General features: G+C 36.3%; 2 protein-coding genes across 2 annotated transcripts in view; one reads left to right on the top strand and one right to left on the bottom strand.

Annotated features, from left to right (window-relative positions):
- Positions 1 to 916: 916 nt before the first annotated feature.
- LOC145771806 (gonadotropin-releasing hormone receptor-like) lies at positions 917 to 23,266 on the bottom strand. Its single transcript, XM_082583536.1, has 8 exons — positions 23,056 to 23,266; positions 19,840 to 20,032; positions 11,807 to 11,913; positions 8,868 to 8,993; positions 8,252 to 8,462; positions 7,390 to 7,565; positions 6,953 to 7,098; positions 917 to 2,466 (listed from the first exon to the last, which is right to left on the bottom strand). Exons 1-8 carry the CDS (start codon positions 23,164 to 23,166, stop codon positions 2,145 to 2,147), a joined length of 1,392 nt encoding a protein of 463 aa, XP_082439662.1. The 5' UTR covers positions 23,167 to 23,266; the 3' UTR covers positions 917 to 2,144.
- The window catches only part of LOC145771805 (uncharacterized), a 47,056-nt gene continuing 43,535 nt past the window's right edge, over positions 20,699 to 24,219 (top strand). Inside the window, exon 1 of the mRNA XM_082583535.1 lies at positions 20,699 to 20,878. Within this exon, the coding sequence (XP_082439661.1) occupies positions 20,833 to 20,878 (46 nt within the window). The 5' untranslated portion in view covers positions 20,699 to 20,832. The remainder of the gene's footprint in view (positions 20,879 to 24,219) is intronic.

The raw sequence follows: 24,219 nt of genomic DNA, 5'->3' as shown, positions 1-24,219 counted from the left end.
TGTAAGTTGCTTAACCTTTTTAACCTTACCAAAGGTTATATTTTCTAAACTTAACTTTACCTACAGTAATTACTACTGAATTTTACACTTCTAAAGCTCATTGAATCTTCTGAATGATTGATTGTGGTAAAACAAGTTGTACAGGTTGGAAAGGTCAGGAGTGATTTTATTTCCTGCTTTTAGCTCTTATTGGTGCAACATTGAGACTTGGGGAACCAACTACCTTGACATAAATTCGATTCCAGTGCGGGTCATATCATAGTACAAACGGTACGGATTGACTTCATGCTTGTGTAAAGACTTATTCTCACTGCGTTATGCAGGAAAGAACACAATCGGTACCGTTTTTAAAGTTTTCGGTTTGACCTGACCTGGAATCGATCTCACCTACCAGCACCAGAGCCGAAGTTGAAACCACTCGGCCAATGAGCTGGTCACGGAATGTGACGCGTTTCATTTGGACTGGCAGCTTTATGGACAATTGGACACGAACGCCAGAAAAAACACTCATTTCTACACACCGTAAGGAGCGGAGTTATTTTTTTTACTTGGATGCCTAGGGCGGACTGGTTGGTTGGTTTTGAATCTTTATCCCCGGACTGACAAAACCTTGATTGGTTATTCCTGGTAGTTTCGCATACTTATAGAGGCTCTTGACACAGGGTCGGTCACCGAGATTGGCAGAGTGAAGTTTTCTGATTGTTGAAGTCTTGTGGCCGGGGAATTATTCCATTCACTAGGTGCCGGTGAATGGAGAGCAGTCCTGAAATGCGTTGCTCAAGCGCACGCCCTGAGAGTCGAACCAGCGCCACGTGATCTTGAACCAGGCGCGTAACCACTGAGCTGGCCTAACTTCCTAGACATGGTGATAGCAATGATACAAAATGAAGTAGTCGCTGAAAACTGGCGAGTGGTTGAGGATAAAAAATAAAACGATTACAATGACACGAACATAATTAAAAAAGCAATCGAGGAAAGAGACGAAAGAAATTAGTTGAATTTAACGTTTAACCAAAGCGTACAGATCGATTATACTTTACATGAAAAATGCATCGATGTGATGCAGTAAACACAACTACATTAGTCCACGATAATTATAAATACAGTTTTGTCCAAAAAAAAAAAATTAGAAATACAACTTTTTCAAATTACCCAATACCCAAATAACTCAAAAATTAAAAAATAATTTTTACTGTTGTTGTTATCATAATAACAGGCAATATGATTTCTCTTTGGTTAGAGAATATGCAGGGACCGTGTGGAAGAGCTTAAAATCTCTGTAGGCCAGAAACGCAGCCACGAGGGGTGGGGCTTGGGAGTAAACGCTCCGAAAGATTTTATTTTGCCCTGCCACCAAAATAGGTTTTTAATGCTATTACAACGTTTTAGTTACATTGGATTTGCTGGCTGAGATATTATGCAACATGTATTCAACATGTTAAGGAGTTGCAAAACGGTGACGTTTCAACGTAAAGTTGTTCGACAATCGATATGCATACTGCACAGTTGACCAACAGCGCACTTCAGGAGACGTGTAGGTCTCACATTAATATGTTATTAGGTATTTCATGTTACAGCAGTGCATGTTCTATAGTCCTGTTCATATTGCTATTGTGCTTAGTGTGATTTTGTAGGTAATTGATAAAAAATTCATACAGAAAATATCCACTCGCAAGATATCTTTCGAAAAAATAAGGATATTTTCCAGTCGGGATATTTTCCGTATGGATATTTTCCGTAAGGATATTTTCCGTATGGACATTTTCCGTATGGATATTTTCTGTAAGAATTTTCACATACAATAGTTTTTGTAGCAATACACATAACGCCAACACCAAACGGAAAGATTGGAATTCGTATAAATCAGTACGGTAGTTTTTGTTTTTTCACAACTCTTACGGTAAAAAGAATTGTTTTCTCAAATGTAGAATAACAATCATTTGTTACAAGTGGCAGCCCACTTATGAGGCTCAGAAGAACGACTAAATGTTCAGATCCGATTTTTTTCCACTTTTAACTGCTGAAACATGAGACGCTTCATTTTTTTGCATCATTCACTAGCGCCATACTGCCCTCCAGCGACTTGTGTCTCTCCAACCGTCGTTTTTAACTGGCATGCCAACGTGAAGTACTTTTTCTACAGCTCACCAGACGCTTTTCTGGTTCACATTGATAAAATGTTGCTTTTCGTCTCTGATGGTGTGATCAAGACATTTGGCATCCCTGGACAGGAAGAGATTTCTGTTTCTCTCTCCAAAAGGCTCCACATTGAGTAGATGGTCATCAGTGAGGGCCACATGGCTTGTTCTTGTTGACGAGTAGGGAGTTGAATTAGTCTTGAATTCAGGAGTTTGTTGCATTTTACAAAACGACAGGAAGTCCATCTTGCTACAAGGACGGCAGCGGTTTAAACTGGATCTTTTACTTCGTTTCACACTTATAGTTGGTGTACGTAACGTTTTGGACCTGAAAGTGCGAGAAAAACAATTCAGATTTAAACGGCAATAACAGCATAACTGTTAAAAAGCGCTTTCAAAAAGTATTTCACTTTTTAAAGACTTAGCAACAACACTACATTTAACATTATAAAAACAAAAAACAATAAACGAAAGTTTTCGGCCAGTTATACAGCCCTTTTCAAGCCTACAAGAAAAATATTTTTAAAAGAAATGCTAAAGAATAATACACTATCACAACAAAGATATCGACAAATCTAAACATTTAAGAAACTTGCTTAACTAGCTCACACAAACTGATAACTGAAAATTACGCAGCACAACGGGTCAAGTATTTGAGAGGTAAAAGTAATTAATTGTTCAGAAAAGGACTCAAGCAGATTACGCAAGATAGACAGAAGCACAGCACGAGATAGTGGCACAAACAAAGTGAAAATACGAAAAGAACAAGACGTGACAATTCAATCAAAAACTTATTTGCTGGCGGAGCCTCCTATCGTTTAACAGTGTGAATTGTCACGTCTTGTGCGTATCTTGCATAATCTGCTTGAGTCCTTCTGAACAATCAATTAATTTTACCTCTCAAATATTTGACCCGTTGTGCTGCGTAATTTTCAGTTATCAGTTTGTGTGAGCTAGTTAAGCAAGTTCCTCAAATGTTTAGATTTGTCCGTATTTTGGTTGTGAATTGCGATAGTGTATTATTTTTTATTTAGTATTTCTTTTAAAAATATTTTTAAAAGGCTTGAAAAGGGCTGTATGACTAGCCGAAAACGTTAGCTTATTGTTTTTGTTTTTTTGTTTTTATAATGTTAAATGTAGTGTTGTTGCTGAGTTATGTCTGTTTATGGTTTAAAAAAGTTACCTCTCTACCCAAATTGTATTTTAAAGACTTACTAGCAAAACTTTTCTGTTTTTGTGAACTAACCCAGCAAACTGTCCACTTGAAGCGGCTGACTGTCTCGTATCATTACGATCTGTCCTCATACTCAAGACAACAAACAGTGTACCAGCCTCACTTTTTTAATTTTAAATTAAAAAAAAGGTTAAAAAAAATTTTTAATTAAAAAAAAACAGCCATATTTTTTATTTTTTCAAACTGTTTGTTGCGTTGAGTAACAGGAAGATACTAGCAAAACCATGCCTCATTGTTTGATAAGCCTGCATCACAATCACATCAACAACTAACCAGCCAATCACTAATTCCATAAATTAAATTGTAGATGAACAAGAATGCCTGTTTAAAACAAGCAGCAACACTTCCACATGCACATTCCTGAGCCACAATTTGTTAGGAACTTTGATTCCTCCTTCTTGGGAAGGCACATCTCCGACGGATGGGAGAAGATATAGCATGAACTGACAGGTAGGGTAGTAGTTTTTGCGTAAAACAAATGTAAGCAAACTCAGTGACTTAGTTTTATGAAAAAGTTTGCCAAACTGAATATTATTTCATTGGGAACCTTATTCAAATAGAATTTTGATACAATTAAGCCACAAAAAGTCAACTTCAATGACACAACCACATCGACACAAACGCAATCATGCATGACCACGAAACTCTGATCTTGCAGTGGAGACATGATCAACATGCTTGATCGACTCTGACGTATAAATCTATGATGCCACAACAAAATCTCACCGATTACAAAAATGATACTTTTTCTTCTAAACTATGCTCAGCGTTTGTGTCATTTGAAAGTAACGTCACAAGTGACGTCACTGTCTTGACGGATGACGCAGCATTAGAAGCTGAGCGGACGTAGTTGTTTGGACGACGACATTTATACATACAACGCGCTGGGACTGTTTCATCACTGCATTATAAAAAAAGTTAACGGATGGTGTCAGTTGTTGACAGAACATTTCAGTCATGTGATGTATTTGAAATTAAATTAATCTCAACCTGCTTAGAGCTGTTAGCTATCGAATAAACCACGTAATGAGATGAGCGATTGTTAAGTCTTTAGTTGACGACGCTAAAATGGCGCAACAAAGAAGACGCTCGCTTTCAAATCATGAGATCACTTTTTCACACCCGGCTTGAGCTTGAAGTTGAAAAACACAGTTCATCTCTACTCAGGGTGTAATAAATCGGGTGGGTGCAGTTGCTGAAAAAAAAAATGACCGAGAGAAATAAACTGGTCACTCTACTGTCGGAAGTACTTAAGACCAAGTTGAATGAGAACATTATCTTATTATTAGAATCTCAATGTCTGCATAAACAACTCCATATGACATGTGTAAAAATTTTCAGTGTTGCCAAGGAAATATATTGCACAGTTGGGATGCGAGCTATTTTTGTTATGGAGGGATTGAAGGCGTTAGATTATGTTTGTCACTTTGTGCAACATGAACTTCATGTGACTATTTTGGATAATTAGTTCATAACAAAATCCACAGCAATGTGAATTTCATGCTTGGTTGATCAAGTGGCGACAATGCGTCAGCAGAAAGGAAATCGACACTTTCGAAACAATTAAGTTCTTATACATTCATGATACACCTTGAATAATCCGACTTGTGACATTTTTAAAAATGCATTGCTGCATTTAAACGAAGGTTGCAATCAATCAGATACTATTCCGATGACCTCACATTCGTTTAATGTAATAGTGTACTCATGGTTTTGATAACTTTCATGTTCCTTATAAAATGCAGTGAATACGATTCGACACTAATTCAAAGTGGTGGGACCCAAAACGTAGGCGGCTATCTGCTTCTTTTCATTTCCATAACCAATTGCAAGAGTAGGCCTAGCCTACGTCAAATAATTCGGTGTTTATTTTTTTAGACCTAATATAATCCAGCCCTTGTTAGGGGATAAGTTCTAAAAGAAATTTTGCTGGATTATGCCGTTACCGAGTGTGGAAGAGATTTTAGATTAGATGTCTCTCTCATAAATCCTGAAACGAGATTTCAATCGTTTTTCATTCCGAACTTGCATTCATTGGTACAACACTACTCACGCCTAAATGTCCATGTTTTTCATTTTTGATTACCATTTGCTCGAAATTTGTAATCACAATGACTTGTCTCGCATTAAAGCCTCGTAATCAATGCCGTGATACCATCTATAATGAGGAAACGCTTACGTCAAGAGTTCGCTGTCCAAACTTATCCCTCGAAATATCACGCATTCTACCGTGTAGATATAAGCCAAGCTCACAAGAGGGCAGGTGTTGTAACTTGTTATTAAAGCTTATCTAGCAAATCTAATGATAGCTAGATTTTGAAACATTTAAAAACGAAGGTCAGTGCATAAGTTGCAATTTGTTATAAACACGTGATCCTTGCCTTTAGCAAATCAACACTTGCTAAAAACTAGGAATATATTTAATAATAGTAATAAAGCTTGATTTCACATCAGGAGGGTGCAAAATAGCGACAGGTATTTAGTAAAATGTAAGGTAAAACAGAATTCAAACTACGTTGCCTACTATAGTTGTGCTTCAGAATAACTTCGCACAAGCGCAACTTATCTAACACGCTTTCAATCACTTTCAATGCTAATTGCAAATGTCTTTAAACGAAAATCAGTTTCAATGCTACGAGATCAAGAAAATGGTTGTGCTTATAAATTTGTATAATCACTTAATAACCAAACTCAATGGATAAGAAACGTAGCACCAACAAATAGGGCTGATCGAAACAGAAATGTTTTCTTTGATTTTTCCGTGTCAAGATATTATTTCTTTGTATTAGTGTCGTTACGAAGTCCAAGATATTTTATTTTGCAGCGAGCTCGAAACAAAACGCATGAAAATCTTTTTCAAGCAAACGGGTGTTGGAAATAAAACTTTGTGGAAACGTTTTGATTTGAAGAAAAATTAATTACCTTTTCATGTTTAGGCTAAATATTTTTTTTTCAGATTCTCCTAACAAAGTTGTGATAGTTGAGGCAGCCCAAGGTAAATAAACCTAAGCCAGGATAAAGTTAGTTGTGGTAACTTGTTTGTGAGGGTTATAACACACCCAAGATTGCTTAGATGCAAATCCGAGCAACCAAAATCCAAACCAATCAATTGAATAATTAGCTTATAGCCCTTGATGAAAGAGATAGATTTAATGGACACCAAACAAATCATTATCTGCTCTATGCAGTTTTTGTGCTGAGCTCAAAAACCGAAATTACTTCCCTAACCACAACGAAAAACATAACCTTTAAGATAAGGCAAAGACAAGACCTCGTTTATCTTGCCTAATTACCGACACCATTTTTAAGTGTTGCTTCGATTGTATCTCTCTTTACACCACATTAGCTAATGTATATTAAATTATTTCATAACACAAACAATAGCAAGCCTTGCACTTCCTGATTGTGACGTAACAATGCAGCAATGTGAACGAACAATATGATAAATGCAAGCACAGGAACCTCACTCATACAAAAAAATTCAGCATCGCTTGCATAGAGATTCATTAATTATAATCTTGATGTTGGTTTTGAAGTGTACGGGTGGTTTAACATAGAGACAATTAAGCAATTCTCTTACTTCAGTGTTCTTTCACAAGAAAAACAGCTTGAAATCTGCGTCACAATGTGGATAAACCTCTTCCTTACATCTTTCATGAAAATCCCATACATGAATGGGTGAACAGAAGGATGTACGTACATCGGCAGCATAAGCCACATGGAAACCTAACAATGTATATTTGCAATGTTAGGTGTGAATCGAATAATAATTACCATCTTGCTGACATGAATGGGTTTGAATTATGTATACTAACGTGTAGATTGTGTATCTAGATTGTGCTTCTGTTGGGCAAGGTTCGATTCCAAGCCAGTTTATATAGATTTACAAAATTTGGCGAAGTATTGCTAAATGTGTTTTTTCTTATAGATTTTATTTTTATTGTCATTGCTCTGTTGGTTGTAGGCCCACAGAAGCAATGCCATACGTACAAAAATGAAAAGAGTAACAGCACTTACCGTCTTTGGAATCTGCCTAGCGTTCTCTTGCTCAAACCAAATGTACATCCCAAACCCATAATATGGTCCCCACAATAATACGAAGGTGGCTGTGACCATTGAGGTTAAAATCATTGTCTTCTTTCGTGCTTTCGCGATGCTCGAACCACTTGTGGAACCTTTCCGTCCTCTCATATCTGTTAGAATGAGAAATATGCATAAGTGCGATAAAGTCATACTATCTTCCCCTGACTTACTGTCGATTCCAAAATGGATACACATAGTTTTATGGCCTGGCACGGCACTCTAAAGGGCGCTGGTTCGATGCCGCTCAAGAGCATGCGGCTATGTCTTTGGCAGAACACTTAGAAGCACACCTGAAGGTAGACACAAAGATTGGCTTCTTTGCCTTTCCGTCCACTTAATCTAAACCTTCAACCACCGGGTGTAAGCCTGGTTACTACAACAATAACAACATGTTGTATATTTTGTCTCATTTTGTATTTTATGCTGCTTTTTTGCTCCTTCCCTGAAAGATTCGGTTTGTTTTGTAAACTTTGATATTGATAATGGTTGAATACTGTACAACAGCTACACACACTTTCATCAATACAATGTAACCATGCAACAAATGCAGTTACTTGTCTTTAAAATCCTTTACAGGCTGTTGCTGTTTCCCCCTTAGTTTGGGGTCATCAGTTATTTGAATTGGAACCTTCTGATGATCCCAACTAAGGGTGAAACAACCTGTGAAGAGTTTTAGAAACTTGCATTTGATGTAATTCGCTCTGCTGGGATTTTTTGCTTGGCTAAGAGCACTTTTTGTAGTATTAATAGTATTTATTGTTTAATATGATTATATAACAATGCTGTAACTTCTTACTTCTGTCTCTTTCTTGCATATTTTTCATTTCATAAAGAATAAGTGAATAAGAAATAACAGCGATGACAAGGGGAAGAATGAAACTCATCATCATTGTGAAGAAATAATAGGGGTGCAAATGCTCCTTTGCTACAACTTTGAAGTCGACGCACTGAGTGAAAGGGGGTTCGTCTTCACAAAACACTTTGATAACCAATGAGAATAAAACCGCCTGAAAAAAATCAAACATCAATCGACTGAGTAAGCAAAAACTAAATAAGTAAATACGTGATTACAAGTAGTAAGATAGAAAGTAACCGAGCGAAGTTAAGTCAGTGTGCAAGCTAGTCGGCGCATTAGTGAATGGATAAACGCGTTATTGGGTCAAATGAATAAAGTAAATTATGTGAACAAGGTCATTGCTTGCCACGTTTAACCGCCAAGTGGCGCTAATCTTCTCTGTACGAATAAACAAAACTTTTAGAACGTCATAAGTGAGAACCCAACCATTAAATGTGACCTTTTTATATTCATTTAACGTCGTCGTTGAAGCAATCTAAAAAAGGCTTGATTTGCTGGTTGGAAGATACAGCCATCTGCCTTCTCCTTACGCTTAGGCACTGACAAACGAACTTACCGGAGGTATGGAACAAAGAATGCTGATTGTCCAGGCCACGGCTAGAAAGACTTTGGTTCTTCTCTTATGCGTAGGTATGGAAGACATTGGGGCCAGGATACTACATACACGATCCAACCCAATTACCTTGAAAACAATTAAAAGTTATAGTGAAAAAACTAGAGAAATTAAATAGAATAACCTAATACAAAAGCAATAAAGCATTCTGAGGTACATCAAGAATAAAGGGTGATAGCTAACTTTGTACCAAAGCTGGTTTGCGAGCAATTTTCCATAAAATCATTCACATCAATTAACTGCTTAAACTTTAGTTAATTACAGTTTATCGTTGAAATTGGTAGGTTGCATAGCCGAGTGATGAGAGCCTTGGCACGCACTCGAAAGGGCGTGGGTTCGACACCGCTCAAGAGCATGTGGCTGTGTCTTTGACAGGACACTTAAAGGCATGCCTGAAGGTGGACATGAAGATTGGCTTCCCGTCCACTTAATTTAAATTTTCAATTATGGAGCGTCAGCCTGGATACGACAAAAACAAAGAAATTGTGAGATACTTTCAACAACTGACAAACTCGATATTATTAACAAAAGTGTTTAGATCTCTGTCACGCTTGAGTGCACAGGAAATAAAAGAAATTGTAAATTTATTGATTTTTGGGAAATATTAAAACTGAAAGTTGAATCGTTATTTTTTTGGTCCATCACAATATTTATAAATCCTATTGTTGATTTGGAATAGTTCAGTTTCGTCTTAGAAGAGAATTCTTTAAAGGATGTCGGTCTTCACTTAGTCAAAAAATTAACGTTAAAAATATACGTTTTAAAATGGTAGGAAAAATCGAAACCATGTCAACCTTTTCCAAAAGTATCACGCTTTGCCATTAATAGTTGATGAAAACATGGTCCACTGCCAAAGGGACAAGATATTAAAGCATAAACTCATCAATCCTGTATGAAACAAACTATTCCGAGACTGTGTTTATGAAAGCCCAAGTGCTTAATTCGAAATATTTTTGGAAATTGACGCATTTCTACCAATTATTTTGACGTAAAATATAAAAAAAAAGTTTGTAGTAGATCTGCATCAAAGCCAATTTACTACCTTGACAAGATGACATGAAAAATCGTTAACCGCAAGCCTCAAAATTGGGGATATAACTAATTGGAAAAAAAGGGGGAATATTCTCGCTTTGCAGCAAGTTAAATGTGAATGCTGGGCCTTACTTGTTTTAAAATTCTTTGTTTTTGAATAATTTCTCTTTTCAAAAACGTTAAATGTGAAAACACGGCTTTATTATAATAATCTGTGGATGCATCTGACCCAAAATTGGGTGCATTTCCTTCAAAGATATAGCCAGTGAGACCTTTCTTGATAAAATGGTTCGTAGTTTGAAATGAAGCACAAGCGAGGAGCGATAGAGATGCAAGTGCTAAAATATAAACCAAGTGAAGCAAAATGAGGGAAGTTTAAAACGAATATTTTCGTTCGAAGCCGAGGCCGAGGTTGAAACCAACTTGTTTCAAAAGGAACTATTTGAAAAGTTGCAAAAGTTTGTAAATAGGTCTAGAATGAGCTCATCCCCTTTCTCTGGTGGGAAACGGAAACTGGCTTTTCAGTTATGCGACACTGCCAGTATTTAACTTTCCAGTAGCGCGGACAGAGGGGTCCTGGGCGTACTTTTGAATCCGAGAACTTGACTAAACCATCGGGAGATCTTTGGATATGATGCGTTTTTCCCAGAAGTGTCTTGATTAAGGCCCAAGGATCTCATTGGTACCGGGCCCAAATTACTCTCTCAACGGCCCTGTGCATTTCTCTAAAGTGCTGGTTTTCGTAATATCGCGAGGAAAGTTACGCAATCAATTCTAAGCGTGTCGTGTCGGTGTGACTTCCATGATGATCGGATCATAATGGAATAATCTTATTGAAAGGAAATTAAGATCTATAATGTAATTCATAAATTATTGATAAATAATACCCTCAAGACCGTACATGATAATCTGACATTAATTAAAGACGTTGATTTAATTGATATGATTTTTGCACCAAACTTTGCAAAACCAGACTTAAAATTTACAAATGCAGAAAAAACCTATGAAAAAAGAGCTAGACAAAACGACTATTCATCAAATAAGTTCGTGAAATGTTTATCAGCAAAAATACCGCACAAATTCGTGATCTGTTTTCCAGTATAAACGTAACGCGAAAGGAAAAATATTGCTTTTTGTTTACAATTTTTCAGGTTTTCCATTCATTCAATAATTATATTTGCGTTCATTGCGGCAACATGTAGTGTAATGGGTTTACAGATTCAAAACTCCAGCGCTTGAAATCTCGACGCTTTTTTTCCCACCATGCTGCAGCTATCTGCAACTCTAATTTCAGTATTTCCAAAGTTTGAAACAGTGAATGGAAAGAAGTCGCGAGACCAATTCAATTCACAGTCCTTCCCACCTGCAGCGCCGCCGCCCTTCATGGTGTTACTAACCCTCTTTCACCAATTTGGTCAAGTAGCCATTGCAAAAAAATAAGAAAATCACATTAAAATGCTTCAAGTAAGATTTTTATTCAAGCTTGAGGGGATAACTTCTGCTCAAGTAAAAGCTAAACGATTCGTTGTAAAAAGAATGGAACGACGAGGTTAGACAACTTTTGTTAAAATGAAATTTGCTGAAATTTAAAACAAGATTTCACCACACAACAACAAGCTACAACTAAGCGAAAAAAATGTCTTGCTTTGTTTGAAATGAGCAATAAAGTAGACCCCGATACCTTTTCAACACCTGTTCAGGCATCTCGATGTTTCGGCAGATTATAAGTTACAAAGATCCACCAACTAGGAACTAATCGAAAGATTAAACATTTGACTACTACTGTTTTAAAGACCCCTAACACTACCTCTATTGTTATGCGACAATGGCAACTGTTGCAGCATACTCACCACCACCATAAACGAACTGATGTACATTCCAAACTGCTTCAGCATCTGGGCTATCTTGCACAACGCTTCTCCACCGAGCCAGGCCATTGTGACGTTCCAAACCGCGTCTGAAACGCGACAAACAAGTTTCGAAGATTTATAGGTACTCAGACAATAGCAAACGCCTGCATTTTAGTGATGCAAATAAAAATAAAAATTATTTTAAGTAAAAATAACGTTGTTATGTGCATATAATAATCATAATGTTCTTGTATTTATATAGCGCTGTATCCCACGCAGATACGCGTTACTTCTCTGCGCTTTACAAAACAGAGAGTGTCAGTGCAACCGTATAGAGATGCAGCTGAGCATTGTTTGAAGAATGTTTACGTCAAAAACAATGAATGCTTTTATTGTCACTTTACAAATGCTTCTAAACCCAACCTAGTCTACACACAACCCAGATAGCAAAACCTGTCAATTTGACATTGATTCAACGTATGCAGACCTCTTTAGATGCACAAAGCTAAGTGAATTATCACCTGTTTTTAACGACTGTACGTTTTTCGACTTCGTAGTATGATAATAACATTGGTTGTTATGGCCGGTCTTAACTGATTTAAGCAACAAAAATAAACAACAGAACATTTTTACCTGTTTAGGAATGGCCTGATGTAACAACATTTTTTAGATTTGAAAATGAATATCAACATAACGTTTTGCTTCAACGCAACAGTGCACATTGTGATTCAAATAATGTAATTTCCAAAAACCACTTCGGTCTCACCTCAAAACAAGCATTTTTAAGTTTTGCGTGAATTTAACGTCAGGAATGGTCAGAAACAAGAATATAATTGGCAGCCAGGGCAAAGGTTGCAACTCCAAGGCGCGGTTCAAAGACAAGATGTATGTGACCTCTCACGAAATCAACCTCCGCTGCCAAGTATTTGGCATAACAAAAACAAACTTATTAACTCTTATGTTTGTGCAACTACTGTAGTTTCAAAGGCTTCAACTGCGTTGCACGCAAAAGTAAACTGTTGATTTTAAGAAGTTTGTCACTGGAAAGAAAAGTTACTGCATCTTTTCCTATGTATCAAAACTTGTTTTTCTTTCATTGATCCAAACTTTGCAGAAGCAAAACCAAAAAATAGCTAAAACGACCATTCGGTCACATTCTCAACATAAATAGACTAAATACGACATTTGGATACAAATCGTAAGAGAAAGTGATAGTTTTTACATTATAAATATTATTACTAAAAGGATGTACCGTATGTAACATTACAATTTTTGGTATTCGGAAAAATCCGACCCCCGTAAAATCTACACTGGTCCGAGAGGGTGGACTAAGTGGTAGACTGAAACAAAATGCCGGTTGTTCTTTGTAGATTTGTGATGATACCTTCCCATATATTTCAATGTTTTTTTTTCAGAGACGACTCTGTCTTATTGGGTGAAACCTATTTTTTAAGGGAGACCGGGTTTTGCATGGTAGGCCTACAGGGCACAAATTATTCTCTTTATTAACTGTCTTGCCTTCTGCAAAATTAAACGTTTCATACTTGGGAATGTTTAAGCTTCACTAATCGCATCTTAGATTTCCACTTCTTTCAGAAAACACAATATAATAAACAACACTGTAATCATTTTTCACTCAACTGCTCGAAGAAATAAACTTTGCCTTCGTGATTTCATTTTGATTGACAATGTAAAACCCCAAGTCTCACGTTTCAACCAGGTGTTTTTCAGGGTCATAAAAACTTAATGTATTTATTTTAAAAAGATAACAAGAAGTTATTTTTATATAGGCTGCTCTACTATTTTTATATTGACAACGCTTCCTTTGTAAAGCGCCGAGAGAAACGAATGTCTATGATGGATAGCCTACAGCTCTACATAAAAACACACTGAAGTGATATTACTATAATAACCATGCAGCAAAGTGAAATCATTGTACAAGTTTCGCGAGACAACAAAGTCAGGTGTTCTTGAGGACTCGTTTTGTGAAAGATTGATTTCCAGACAATCATGAAATAATAATATGTTATGGTTTATTTATTGTTGCTTTACAACTGCTAAGGGTTTTATTAACGACATGCCTTATTTTCAATTCTTGTATCAGATTTGCAATGTCACTCAATTATTACCCGACTTATTCTTACTGCATTATGCAAGAAAGAACACAATCGGTTCTGTTTTTAAAGCCTTTGGTTTGACCAAACCTGGAATCGAACTCAGATCTATTAGCACTGGAGTCAAAGGCGAAACCACTTGGCCGCAAATTATTCAGCAATAATTGGTTTTGTTTGCCTACATTACAATATCACCTTCAAAAATTTAGTAAGTTTGCGCCAAAGAAGTATCAGAGAATCTGTCACACAAAAGTCATTCTATAGATTTTGAAGATATTATGACTAATACCAAAAGATGTTTTTTCACTGTTGTTGAACTTATGACCCTCCGTTCAACTTCTATCAATTAAGTTGCAGCAATGTGTCAAATAAAGGTACTTGGAACAACTAGGTACAGAATGTTGTTGGTAAAGAATTTTTCAAATTCCGTTAAATTCTGTGATTCAGTGTTCCACACAAGCAAATTAACTCATGGAGAGATTTAAATTTGATAAAATGAACAGTGAATACAAGTTTACAAAAAATACCAACTTTTTTTACGTAACAAAAACAGTTTAATCTTTTGAGGAATAGCCTACTATTGTACACTTTTGATGACGAAATAAATGAATGCATTCTAGGCTTCAAAGCAATACATAAATGATAATACAACTATATTATACATACATTATAATACAACTATCATAAATCAAATGTAACTATATTTGATGTAGTTTGCTCTGCTTGGCTTTTTGGTTGGCATCGAATACTTTTTGTACGGTAGTATTAATAGTATTTATTGTTTATTAAAATACAACTATACGTCGGCTTTATACAACATACTCTATTTGAATAAGTTCCTTCGGATGATCCTATTAAGATGAAGCAGGCTGTTAAGGTTTTTGGTAAACTAGTAACTAATTTTGATGTAAATGACCATACAAGCATAAGACGTTTTTAATCCAACAATACAAGCAATAAATTTAGCATTCAAGGTAAATGTACGTCAAAGTCAAAAGAACACTAAATTATTATGTTGCAGACCGCGATTTCGAATATTGAATTCTTTTCAGTAACAACTTTATAGTAATAGGTACAGTAAAAGTTACACCAGGTCTTCACTGGCCAAATAGATGTTCTTTAATACATTCAAATGCCTCGCCCATCATTTTTGCATAAATTGAGTGATCGCAACTTTGGCAGTTTTTAGTGTCTTTATATGTTATTCTTAGCGATTACTGCACTTGTTTAATGACATTGTATTGTGTACGCAACAATTGCATTGGTATTATAATAATGAAACTAAAATAGCATTGTTATAATTATTGTGACGTAATTATTGTTCTCACTTGTAGCGAGCTTGTTAATATAACCTGACTAAATTGGTAGGCCGATGTCTGACCTTACAATTTCTCATGCAAATTTAGCAATCACCTTAACAAGACACAATCTTATCATCGCCATTTGTTTACATGTTTAGAACTTCTATACTAGAGATGCTTCTAATTACTTAACAATTTCACAGTCGCCACTCAGTAGTTTTGCAAAATCTGTCAGCTTAGGTTTTTAGGAGATCACATTACAAATCCTTGTATTCGAAACTAAATTTATTTGTGACTGTTGTTTAACACTTTGCTCCTCAAAGGGAGGCCGGATTTGGCCCCCCCCTCATATTTCCTTTAATTATTTGAAGCACAGTAATGCCATGCACTTGGTTTTTCTTGACTTTTCCTAAAATTGCCAGGCGGATCTGATGATATTAAATTTGATGCTAAAAGTTGTGTAGTTTTCTTGTAAATTCAAGATTTTGGTGAATTTTTGCTATTTCTAGCTAACTTCCAGCAAAGCGTGAAATGGATTACATTGCGATGACAAGCCATAAGCTCATAATTGCTTCGTGCATCGATATGCGCGAGCAGAGAGAAGCATCCTCTTGCTTTCTTTTGTTTGGTTTGACCTCAATAATACAAAGCGCGTTATTTCTTATGCTACAAAGAAAAGCCAGTGATCGCAAAGCTGTTAATTAGAAACAATAATAGCAAACGTTTTTTGCGTTATCAGCTCTACAAAGAAGAATAGCAATCCACGATCAAAATAGTAGGCTATGGAGGCCACAAACTATTCAAAACAGTTGTTTCAAGCAGATAATATTCATTGACGAATAAAAAACGTTACAATAAGAAATCTTCTCTTGGATAAAGACACGAAAACCTGGTTTCGAAATAAACGTTCTATGGAAATGCTCTCATTGACAAAACTTGCAATTGAGGAAATGTATCACTGCAAATGCTTTTGGGAGAAGCCGGAGAAATAGCGTTTTTGCAAACAGTAATTGTGAGATACTCAAAATTATGAGATAGGCTCCATTTACACGTAGCAGCTAACTCGATGGCGTCCCTTCACTGCTTTATGTCGCCTACTTGTTGTTATGTCCTGTATTTTTGTTTCACAGTGCACTGTGTTTTGTTCCAAAGATCGCAAAATAAAGATGATAATGCCTCATCTACATTACAAAATATTTTGTAATGTAAGCCTACAAACAAAATGTACAATGTACACAATGTACATTACAAAATATTTTGTACTATAGACGAGGCATAAAGTTAGGCGTCACATAAGACAAACAACAAATCAGCTTTCTTCATCATTGATTCAACATCTGAATACGTTGCGCCAATGTATAAAAGGCCGGCTATTGTGAAGACCCGCCATTTATAAACGATCCGATTATACCAAAAGTGGGACAAACTAGTGGATCAAAGAATGAATAAACAATGCTGAGAAAACTAAATCTAAGTGACGAACAATACCGATGTCTTCATTTATCTTGGAAAAATGCTGCCCAAACTTATCAACAAAAAATACCGTAAATAACGGCAAGGATCCCGAAAGCAGAATTTGCTCGACGTTGGCATGAATTTAGTCAGACATCTACAGTAATAATTCCACACATACAATAACGGGCTCTCAACTGCTGTAAGATAACACGATGGTTCTGGTTCTGGGCGATTTGTGTAACAGTTTAGGGGAAGACACTACTTGAAATGATGCACCACACAAAAGATTTTCAATGAAGACTGAGTCTAAAAACCGATGTGGATTGTGCTGCACAATGACTTCAAGTTCAGGACAGACAAGGCACAAAAATATCACGATAAAAATAAAGACCTTGTGGGAAATTTTCGAGAATCATAACACGATGCAAATACCATAACGCTTAGTTTGCATGCTGCTCTAAGCTGGCCGGCAACCACAAAGGTAGACAATACAGGCAGTTTATAATTCGATAACAGCGCAATAAACATTATAAATACGTAAACCGACAATTTTCTTTTACAAACGTTTTACGTCTAATAGTAAATTTTCCCTCAACAATTTTTTGTGAAGCACTTACAAACCACGGTTTTGTAAAATAATTCATCATTATTATTTTTTACTTCCAGGATATTGTAAAACGTCATCAGCAAAATCACAAAAAAAATTTCATTACTTCAATGTAGTAGGCCTAAGAATTTCTTATAGAATTGTAGCCACGTTGTTTCAACAAAGAAGCCATTGTTTAGCAATATAAAGTTATAGAAAATAATTTGCAATCATGCAAATGGTTGGAAAGAATCTAGGAAGTCTTCTCACAATCTGGCACAAAATGATTATGTTTATTGTATCTCTGTAAAATGTTTTACGACAAACTTTGAAGCTTCGTTATAATCATTTTTATCTTTGAAGTCAAAAGTTTTTTTTTTTTTTTGGCCAGAAACATAATCACTGCCTTGCTGATGTTGTCGATATTACGCGTATTTTTAGTGCTTCAAACAATAAGGACCCAGTCAGCAATCCAGTCCTTTTACATTGATTCAACATTTGTAAACGTTAAATTTATGTAGATTTGCTGACTGTGGGTTATTTCACATTTCCTTTGTTTACGCACGTTCCTCAATTCGCTGTTGCATTATTTCGACGCTGGCGGACTAAAAATGTATTTTCAAATTGATTGACACAATCTTCAATAAAAAGTGAGCTTCGAACTTAGCTTTGTTGATGTAAATGCTGTATTTTTTGTGGATGTAATTTATGAGTCATGTTTATAAACACCCGTAAGCGAAATGACTTATGATGTGGCCTGCATGATATTTGTGATGCGACTTGACACAAATCCACAATTTCAAAAGCACCTAATTTGAACTTAGAAATTTCAAATAATTTCAACAACTTGTTCAAATGTCTTCTCTCTACTAAAAATATTCATACTACAAACTCAATTGTAGACCTAAATACACAAACGAAGATGTAAACAGCTATTCAAGCAGGCTAAGGTGTTACTTATGAGAAATTTGGTTCCATAAAACTAGAAGCTAGCCATGAGTTTCGGAATGCATTAGTTTAGGATAAAAATGTAAGACAACAAACGCAGTTTTTTTTTTTTTTTCAAATTCGTGTAACAATGTTACTCTGATTGTAACTATTTTAGAATCAGTGAGTAGCTTACAATAAGATTTGCTCGCAAGTCGTAAATTCTAATCAATGCAATGATTCGGCACACCGCACACACACTTCGTGCGTTCGATCGAGCTCTTTGTTATTTAGAAGTTTGCATGAAATCGGATTAGCACGGTAATTAAATAGCGGCAAGTTAAATCAAAATTGTCGTTTTTGGGTACCTTTGCAAAAATTGAAATATCAAGTTTAACATATAAAATTTTAAAATAATGACTTTTCAAACTTATAGACAAATGATTTGCTTTCACACCAGTGCAACTTCTGTTCAAATAGCATCAGCGGATAACACGTAACAGCTGATTGAATTTGATCCAAAAACGGCCCCCCCTTGAGCAGTTAACTTCCAAAAAAACGTTGAAAAGCAAAGGGTTAAAAGATAAATTAACTGAATTGTAAAAAAATAATCTTAATATAACCTTTATTAGCCGAAGCGTCCATGTCTTTTGTATCTTTATAATTCTGAAGTTGAAACAGAACTCATCTCAACATGGGTGTTGGGCGGCGTATTGTAAGAATGCCAAAGTTGGCAAAAAAAATGAACCAAAAATCACGTACAACCAGCTTAAATTGCAACAAATTGCTTAACCAACTGAACGAACTTAAAAATTAATTATTTATCAATGTCAAGGTTCCAGGCTTGTTGTTCCAGTGAGCAAAACACAATGCTCGCAGATATAGTGAGCATCTAGCTTTGTTTGTTTTGTTTGTTTTTGTTTGTTTATCTTTATCCTGCATTGCGGGAAAGCGGACTTGAGCGCTATGCATCGGTGTACGCCTTCCGACATACACCTGACCCACGCTGCAGCCGACCGCAATGTTTGTTTCCGGTTGTCTACTCTACTTATGACTTAAATTTGGTACTACCCATTCATTTCGAAATGTACTCGAAATCGATCACGGGGTAGAGGCAATTATCGTAAAGTTTCTTGCCCAGAGAAACAACAGCAATTGCAGGTGGCTGGAGTCGAACATGCAGGCTCTCGACTGCGAGCCCAACGCGCTAACCACTCGACCACGTGCTGACAACCAGGAGAAAAGTCACATGGTACATTATTTATAACATTACATATATAATACACAGCAAGAAAGGAACACAGTTATTGTTGTAAGAAACACAGTCATCAACAATGAGTAGTATGCATTGTGACGTGAAGTGCATGGCTCGTTTGTGTTTGATATTGTGGTGTATACGCAGTAGTGTTGACAGGGGGATCAAAGGGGTACTTTTTGACCGGAGGTCCGGAGCCCGAGATAATTTTAGAAGCCCATGACCTTTCCAAGGGGCCGGGAAACTTGAAGAAACCATCGTACTTTTTGGGCACACTGCGTTTCTTCGAAGTGTCTTGATTTGTGCCCCCGAGAATCTCATTATTACCCGGCCCAAACTATTCTTTCAACTGCCTTGTACATACCCAGACACACTGTAATTACCATGTAACTTACCTGTTGGTATAGTGAACAATGTAAAAGCGAGATCAGCTAAGGTAAGATGAAGAGTTATGATATGAACATGGGATCGCCGCTTCTTCATCCAAAGACAATACAAGACGAAACAATTCCCGCACGAGCTTATGAGAAACAGAATCCACATAATTATGACCCTCCACATTTGGATACTGTCGAAAACGAGTTTTTCCTGCAAAAGATTGAAACGTCAGTTACATAATACTTTGCAACGTATTCTTCAATGTTATGGGCTTGGGTTTTATGTGACTTGGCTGTGCCAGTTACAAGGCAAGTGTTGTACTTTCCAAACAACTGTACAATCAACACTATGCAAGGGTTTGCTAATTTTTCCTTTTATTGGTATGCTAGTAGGTTATATCGTAATGCTTCAACTGGTATTGGCTTTTTGTTGCCAACACATAAGGCTAATAGGAAAGATAACAAAATATTTGTTACCAAAATTTATGGATCGGATACAAGAAAAAAGTCAAGAAAATTATTTTTACTCATTCTACGGTATGTTCAAAATGTAATCTAATCTTTTCATTTAATGCTTAACTAAGCAAATTAAAAATTTTAATTCGATTGACTTTCAATCAATGAACTATAGTGAAAAGAAGAAGCGATATGGAAAATTTTCAGGGCAATTTTCGATTTATTGTCTACACTACGACATTAATCATGCCATGGACTCCGATCAACTTGCCTTGGGGCATTCAATACAATTGTCATACGTCATAATCCAACCATACAAGGTCATATATGCGTCATAATGCCTTTACATATTAATCTTGTCTTATACGAACAAAAGAAAAAACAAGATTAGAATAGAATCTGCTTTTTGTAAAAGGCTTGATAGCATGAAACCGCGTGTCAGCTACGCGGTTGGGGATAAGAACGTCTGCAAGACGTCGTTTCAACCCTATTGAGACCACAGGCTATGTTTAGGCAAGACACTTGATCCTTTACGCCAGGGGTTCTTAACCAGGGATGCAAGACCTGTTCCTAGGCGGTGCGGGGATGCTGAATTATCAAGGTTTGTTATAATATGACGTAAGAAGCAAAGTTTTTTTACCAGGTTTCAACAAAAATTTCGAACTGTAGGCAACTATCACTATTCAGATAACCCTATGAGGGAGTGCGAGAACTGGTTGGTAATTTCAAGGTGGTGCCGACAAGGCAAAAGGTTAAGAACCGCTGCTTTAAGCGAAAGTGGCCTCAAACTGCTTTTCTTGCTTTCTCCTCGATTGCTTTACAGGTGGAAAAAAGTCAATATTGGAAAAATATTGTCTTCAATTGTCGTTAGCTTTTTGAAAGAACATTTCGAAGGAGTCATAACTATCACTGAATTTAGAAAAAACCTAGTTCTATTAACATTACTAACACATCTCTATCCAGCCAGAAAGTCATTGAAAATAACTGAGTTGTTAAGTTGGAGTAGCTTCACCATAGTCATAGCTGATCACTATCGTCCACAATCATGACATAATCATGGCCAGTCTACACTCACATCATGGCTGGCGTATAAAAAAGACAAAATTTAATACGTTTAACAAACGTAACGTTGCGTTTACTTGATGCAAATCGATCAAATGGTATGGTTTTTTTTCGGAATGTGACTAACTCCGTTTATCACCACCACATTGGCCACAAACAAAAGGTTTTGAATTTTGGTGACCACCGATCAACAGATAGGAAAGAATGTTACATCAATGACAAATAAAACACGGAAAATTGAAGGTGACTATTGTGTTGTTTGCTATTAAGTACTAACCGCAAATGGGCATGAACGGATTGAAGGCGTACCGAAAATCTAACCAGCAGGATCTAGCCTACCATCAGGGCCATGATAGTAGCCGCTTACTACTCTGGCAATCCTGTAGTCGGCTGCACAGCCGAGTGGTGAGAGCCCTGGAACGGCAATCGAAAGGGCGCCAATTTGACACCGCGGCTGTGTCTTTGGCAGGACACTTAAAGGCATGCCTGAAGGTGGACACGAAGATTGGCTTCTTTGCCTTCCCGTCCACTAAATCTAAATCTTCAACCACCGGGTGTAAGCCTGGATACGGTAAACAAAACAATCAAAACAATCCTGTAGTTGCAACGTTCGTCTTGTAAAAGAAGGAACATACGAGTTGTTGTCTTCCTTCACTGACGTTTCGCGCAACATGACAATACGCATCATGACAATGCGCAATATCACAGCGAATAAAATGAATAACATGATATCCTATTAGCCTTGAGGTTGCGCATTGGGTGATATAGGAAACGTATGAACATTGCAATTATAGCTACTGAAGAGAAGTAAGTTTAAAAAAAATTGATCTTGCTTTTATTTTTTACAGCACTTTTGTAATTGGCTATAAGCATAAAATTATGTTAATTATGTAAAGAAAATCACCCAAATAATGTGCAGTGAAGTGCAAAAAATCAAAAAAGTTGCATTTCATTCATTTCAACTTCAATTTCCTTGTATTGATTGTAAAGTTGTTGGCGCACATTTGTAAAAGCATCGGACCATGAAGACAATTTACTTTGAAATTGATCGAGAACAAAAACGCTGCGTCTATTTTTGAAAAGTGCATCACAGTGATGTGTTTTTGACTTAAGTAAAAAAAAAACGACTAAACAGAACTCGTACAGTCATTCTAAACGCAATGGAATTCTAATTAGGCGACTCAGTGCATGAATCGATAACAATGCTAAGTTTTATCTCAAAACTTATCAGAAGACTGTTTCCTCAAATTCAAGCTACATGACAAAACAATGACACGACAGAGCAATAACTGCCGTAGAAGAACACGGCGGCCACAACAAAGCTGCTTGCTGAAATTTACAAAGGCAACACCTTTACGGAGATTTGAGCTCTGAACAACGAATCTTGGAAAGCATTAGGAAATATTTACAAAGTTCAACAAATAAGGTCAATTGCTAATATGCCAATCTCGCGTGCATTGTGGTTCAATTGGCTTTATCATAAACAACAACAAGCTATTTTCAGCAATCTAGAAACTAAATTCAAAGCTTACATCAACAATCTCTGCAACCAAATTTGTAGTAAAGGTTCTACACCTCTGCAAGTATGGGATTCCAAGCAGTAGCTTCCAAAAAAGCTTTCTCATTGCAAAATTTATAACGATCGTTGAAAAACTCGTTTTTGTACTACGAATAAATCTTTTGTTTTTTTCAAAACAGGAGTTTCAAAAGTCTCACCTTGTAATATGCACACCAGTCTGTCTTGTTGCCACTGGAAGCCATGGTTGCGTCAGAAACCATCTCAAATGACATTGCAGGAACAACCAGTGTTGAGTTGTAGGAATGCATGTTTGTTCCAACGTGTTTCAGTGAAGTTTATTAGCGAGACTAAAAAGTGTAACTCTACAAGGACTTCAAATACATACAGCTTATTCCATGGGTAACATAAATTTCACTGAAAAAAAAAAAAAAAAAAAAACGTTTATCTTGATTGCAACGTTTATCTGATGAACTCGAACGTAAAAGCAGAAACATAGGAGTTGTTTTATTGCTTTGCGTGTTCATTACAACACGAAACGTCAAACTGCAAATTCTTTCGCATTTATCAATTGAATTATACAGCTAGAAAAGACAATAATCCTAATAAACACCCAAACTTTTCAATGAGCGGTGTCTTTTCTACTTCCGTTCTGGATTCTCGTTGTTAGGAAAATTGCAGACCTAAATTTTTTTAGGATTCATGTTCAAGAATGCGGCAAACGAAGGAAATAAAACAAGCAGGTTTGGCAACTGAATAAAATTTATTTGCAGAGCATTCGCCGTCGTAAAGGTGGTTGAATAAATTTCATTTATTTGATAAAACTACCATTCAACGTTTTATAGGCAGAGAAAACTTTTTCTCGAAACTTTTTCTCTGCCTATAAAACGTTGAATGGTAGTTTTATCAAATATTTCTGAAAGTTCCTTGGTTTCGTATGATCTGAAATTTCATTTAGTTGCCACACCTGCTTGTTTTATTTATCAAACTTTTTCAAAATCCTTTTTCCTTTTTTGCTTTTGTTCAAAAATTCACAATAAATTCAGTTTTCGGAAAAAGATTGTGGCTTTAGTAAATTTATTCAAAAATGTTCTGGTTCACTTTTAAAGCGCTTAAGAATCATTGTTTATTTGGGAAACTTTGTTCCTGCTGATTTATTTCAGGTAGCAAGCAACTTGTAACCAAAAGTTTTCATTAGTATAACAACGTAGTTATCGTTCAAAATCAACATTTTTCTGCAAACTAATCATATATCAATATTGACAACTCTTGAACACTCCAGATAGCAAAGTTTGTCATTTTTACATTGATTCAACGTCTGTTGGCGTTGAATCAATGTAAACATGACAGATTTTGTTGACTGC

The sequence above is a fragment of the Aplidium turbinatum genome, chromosome 6 (assembly GCF_918807975.1).
Source record: "Aplidium turbinatum chromosome 6, kaAplTurb1.1, whole genome shotgun sequence".
Taxonomy (NCBI): Eukaryota; Metazoa; Chordata; class Ascidiacea; order Aplousobranchia; family Polyclinidae; genus Aplidium; species Aplidium turbinatum.
This window is presented reverse-complemented; position numbering and strand designations above follow the sequence as displayed.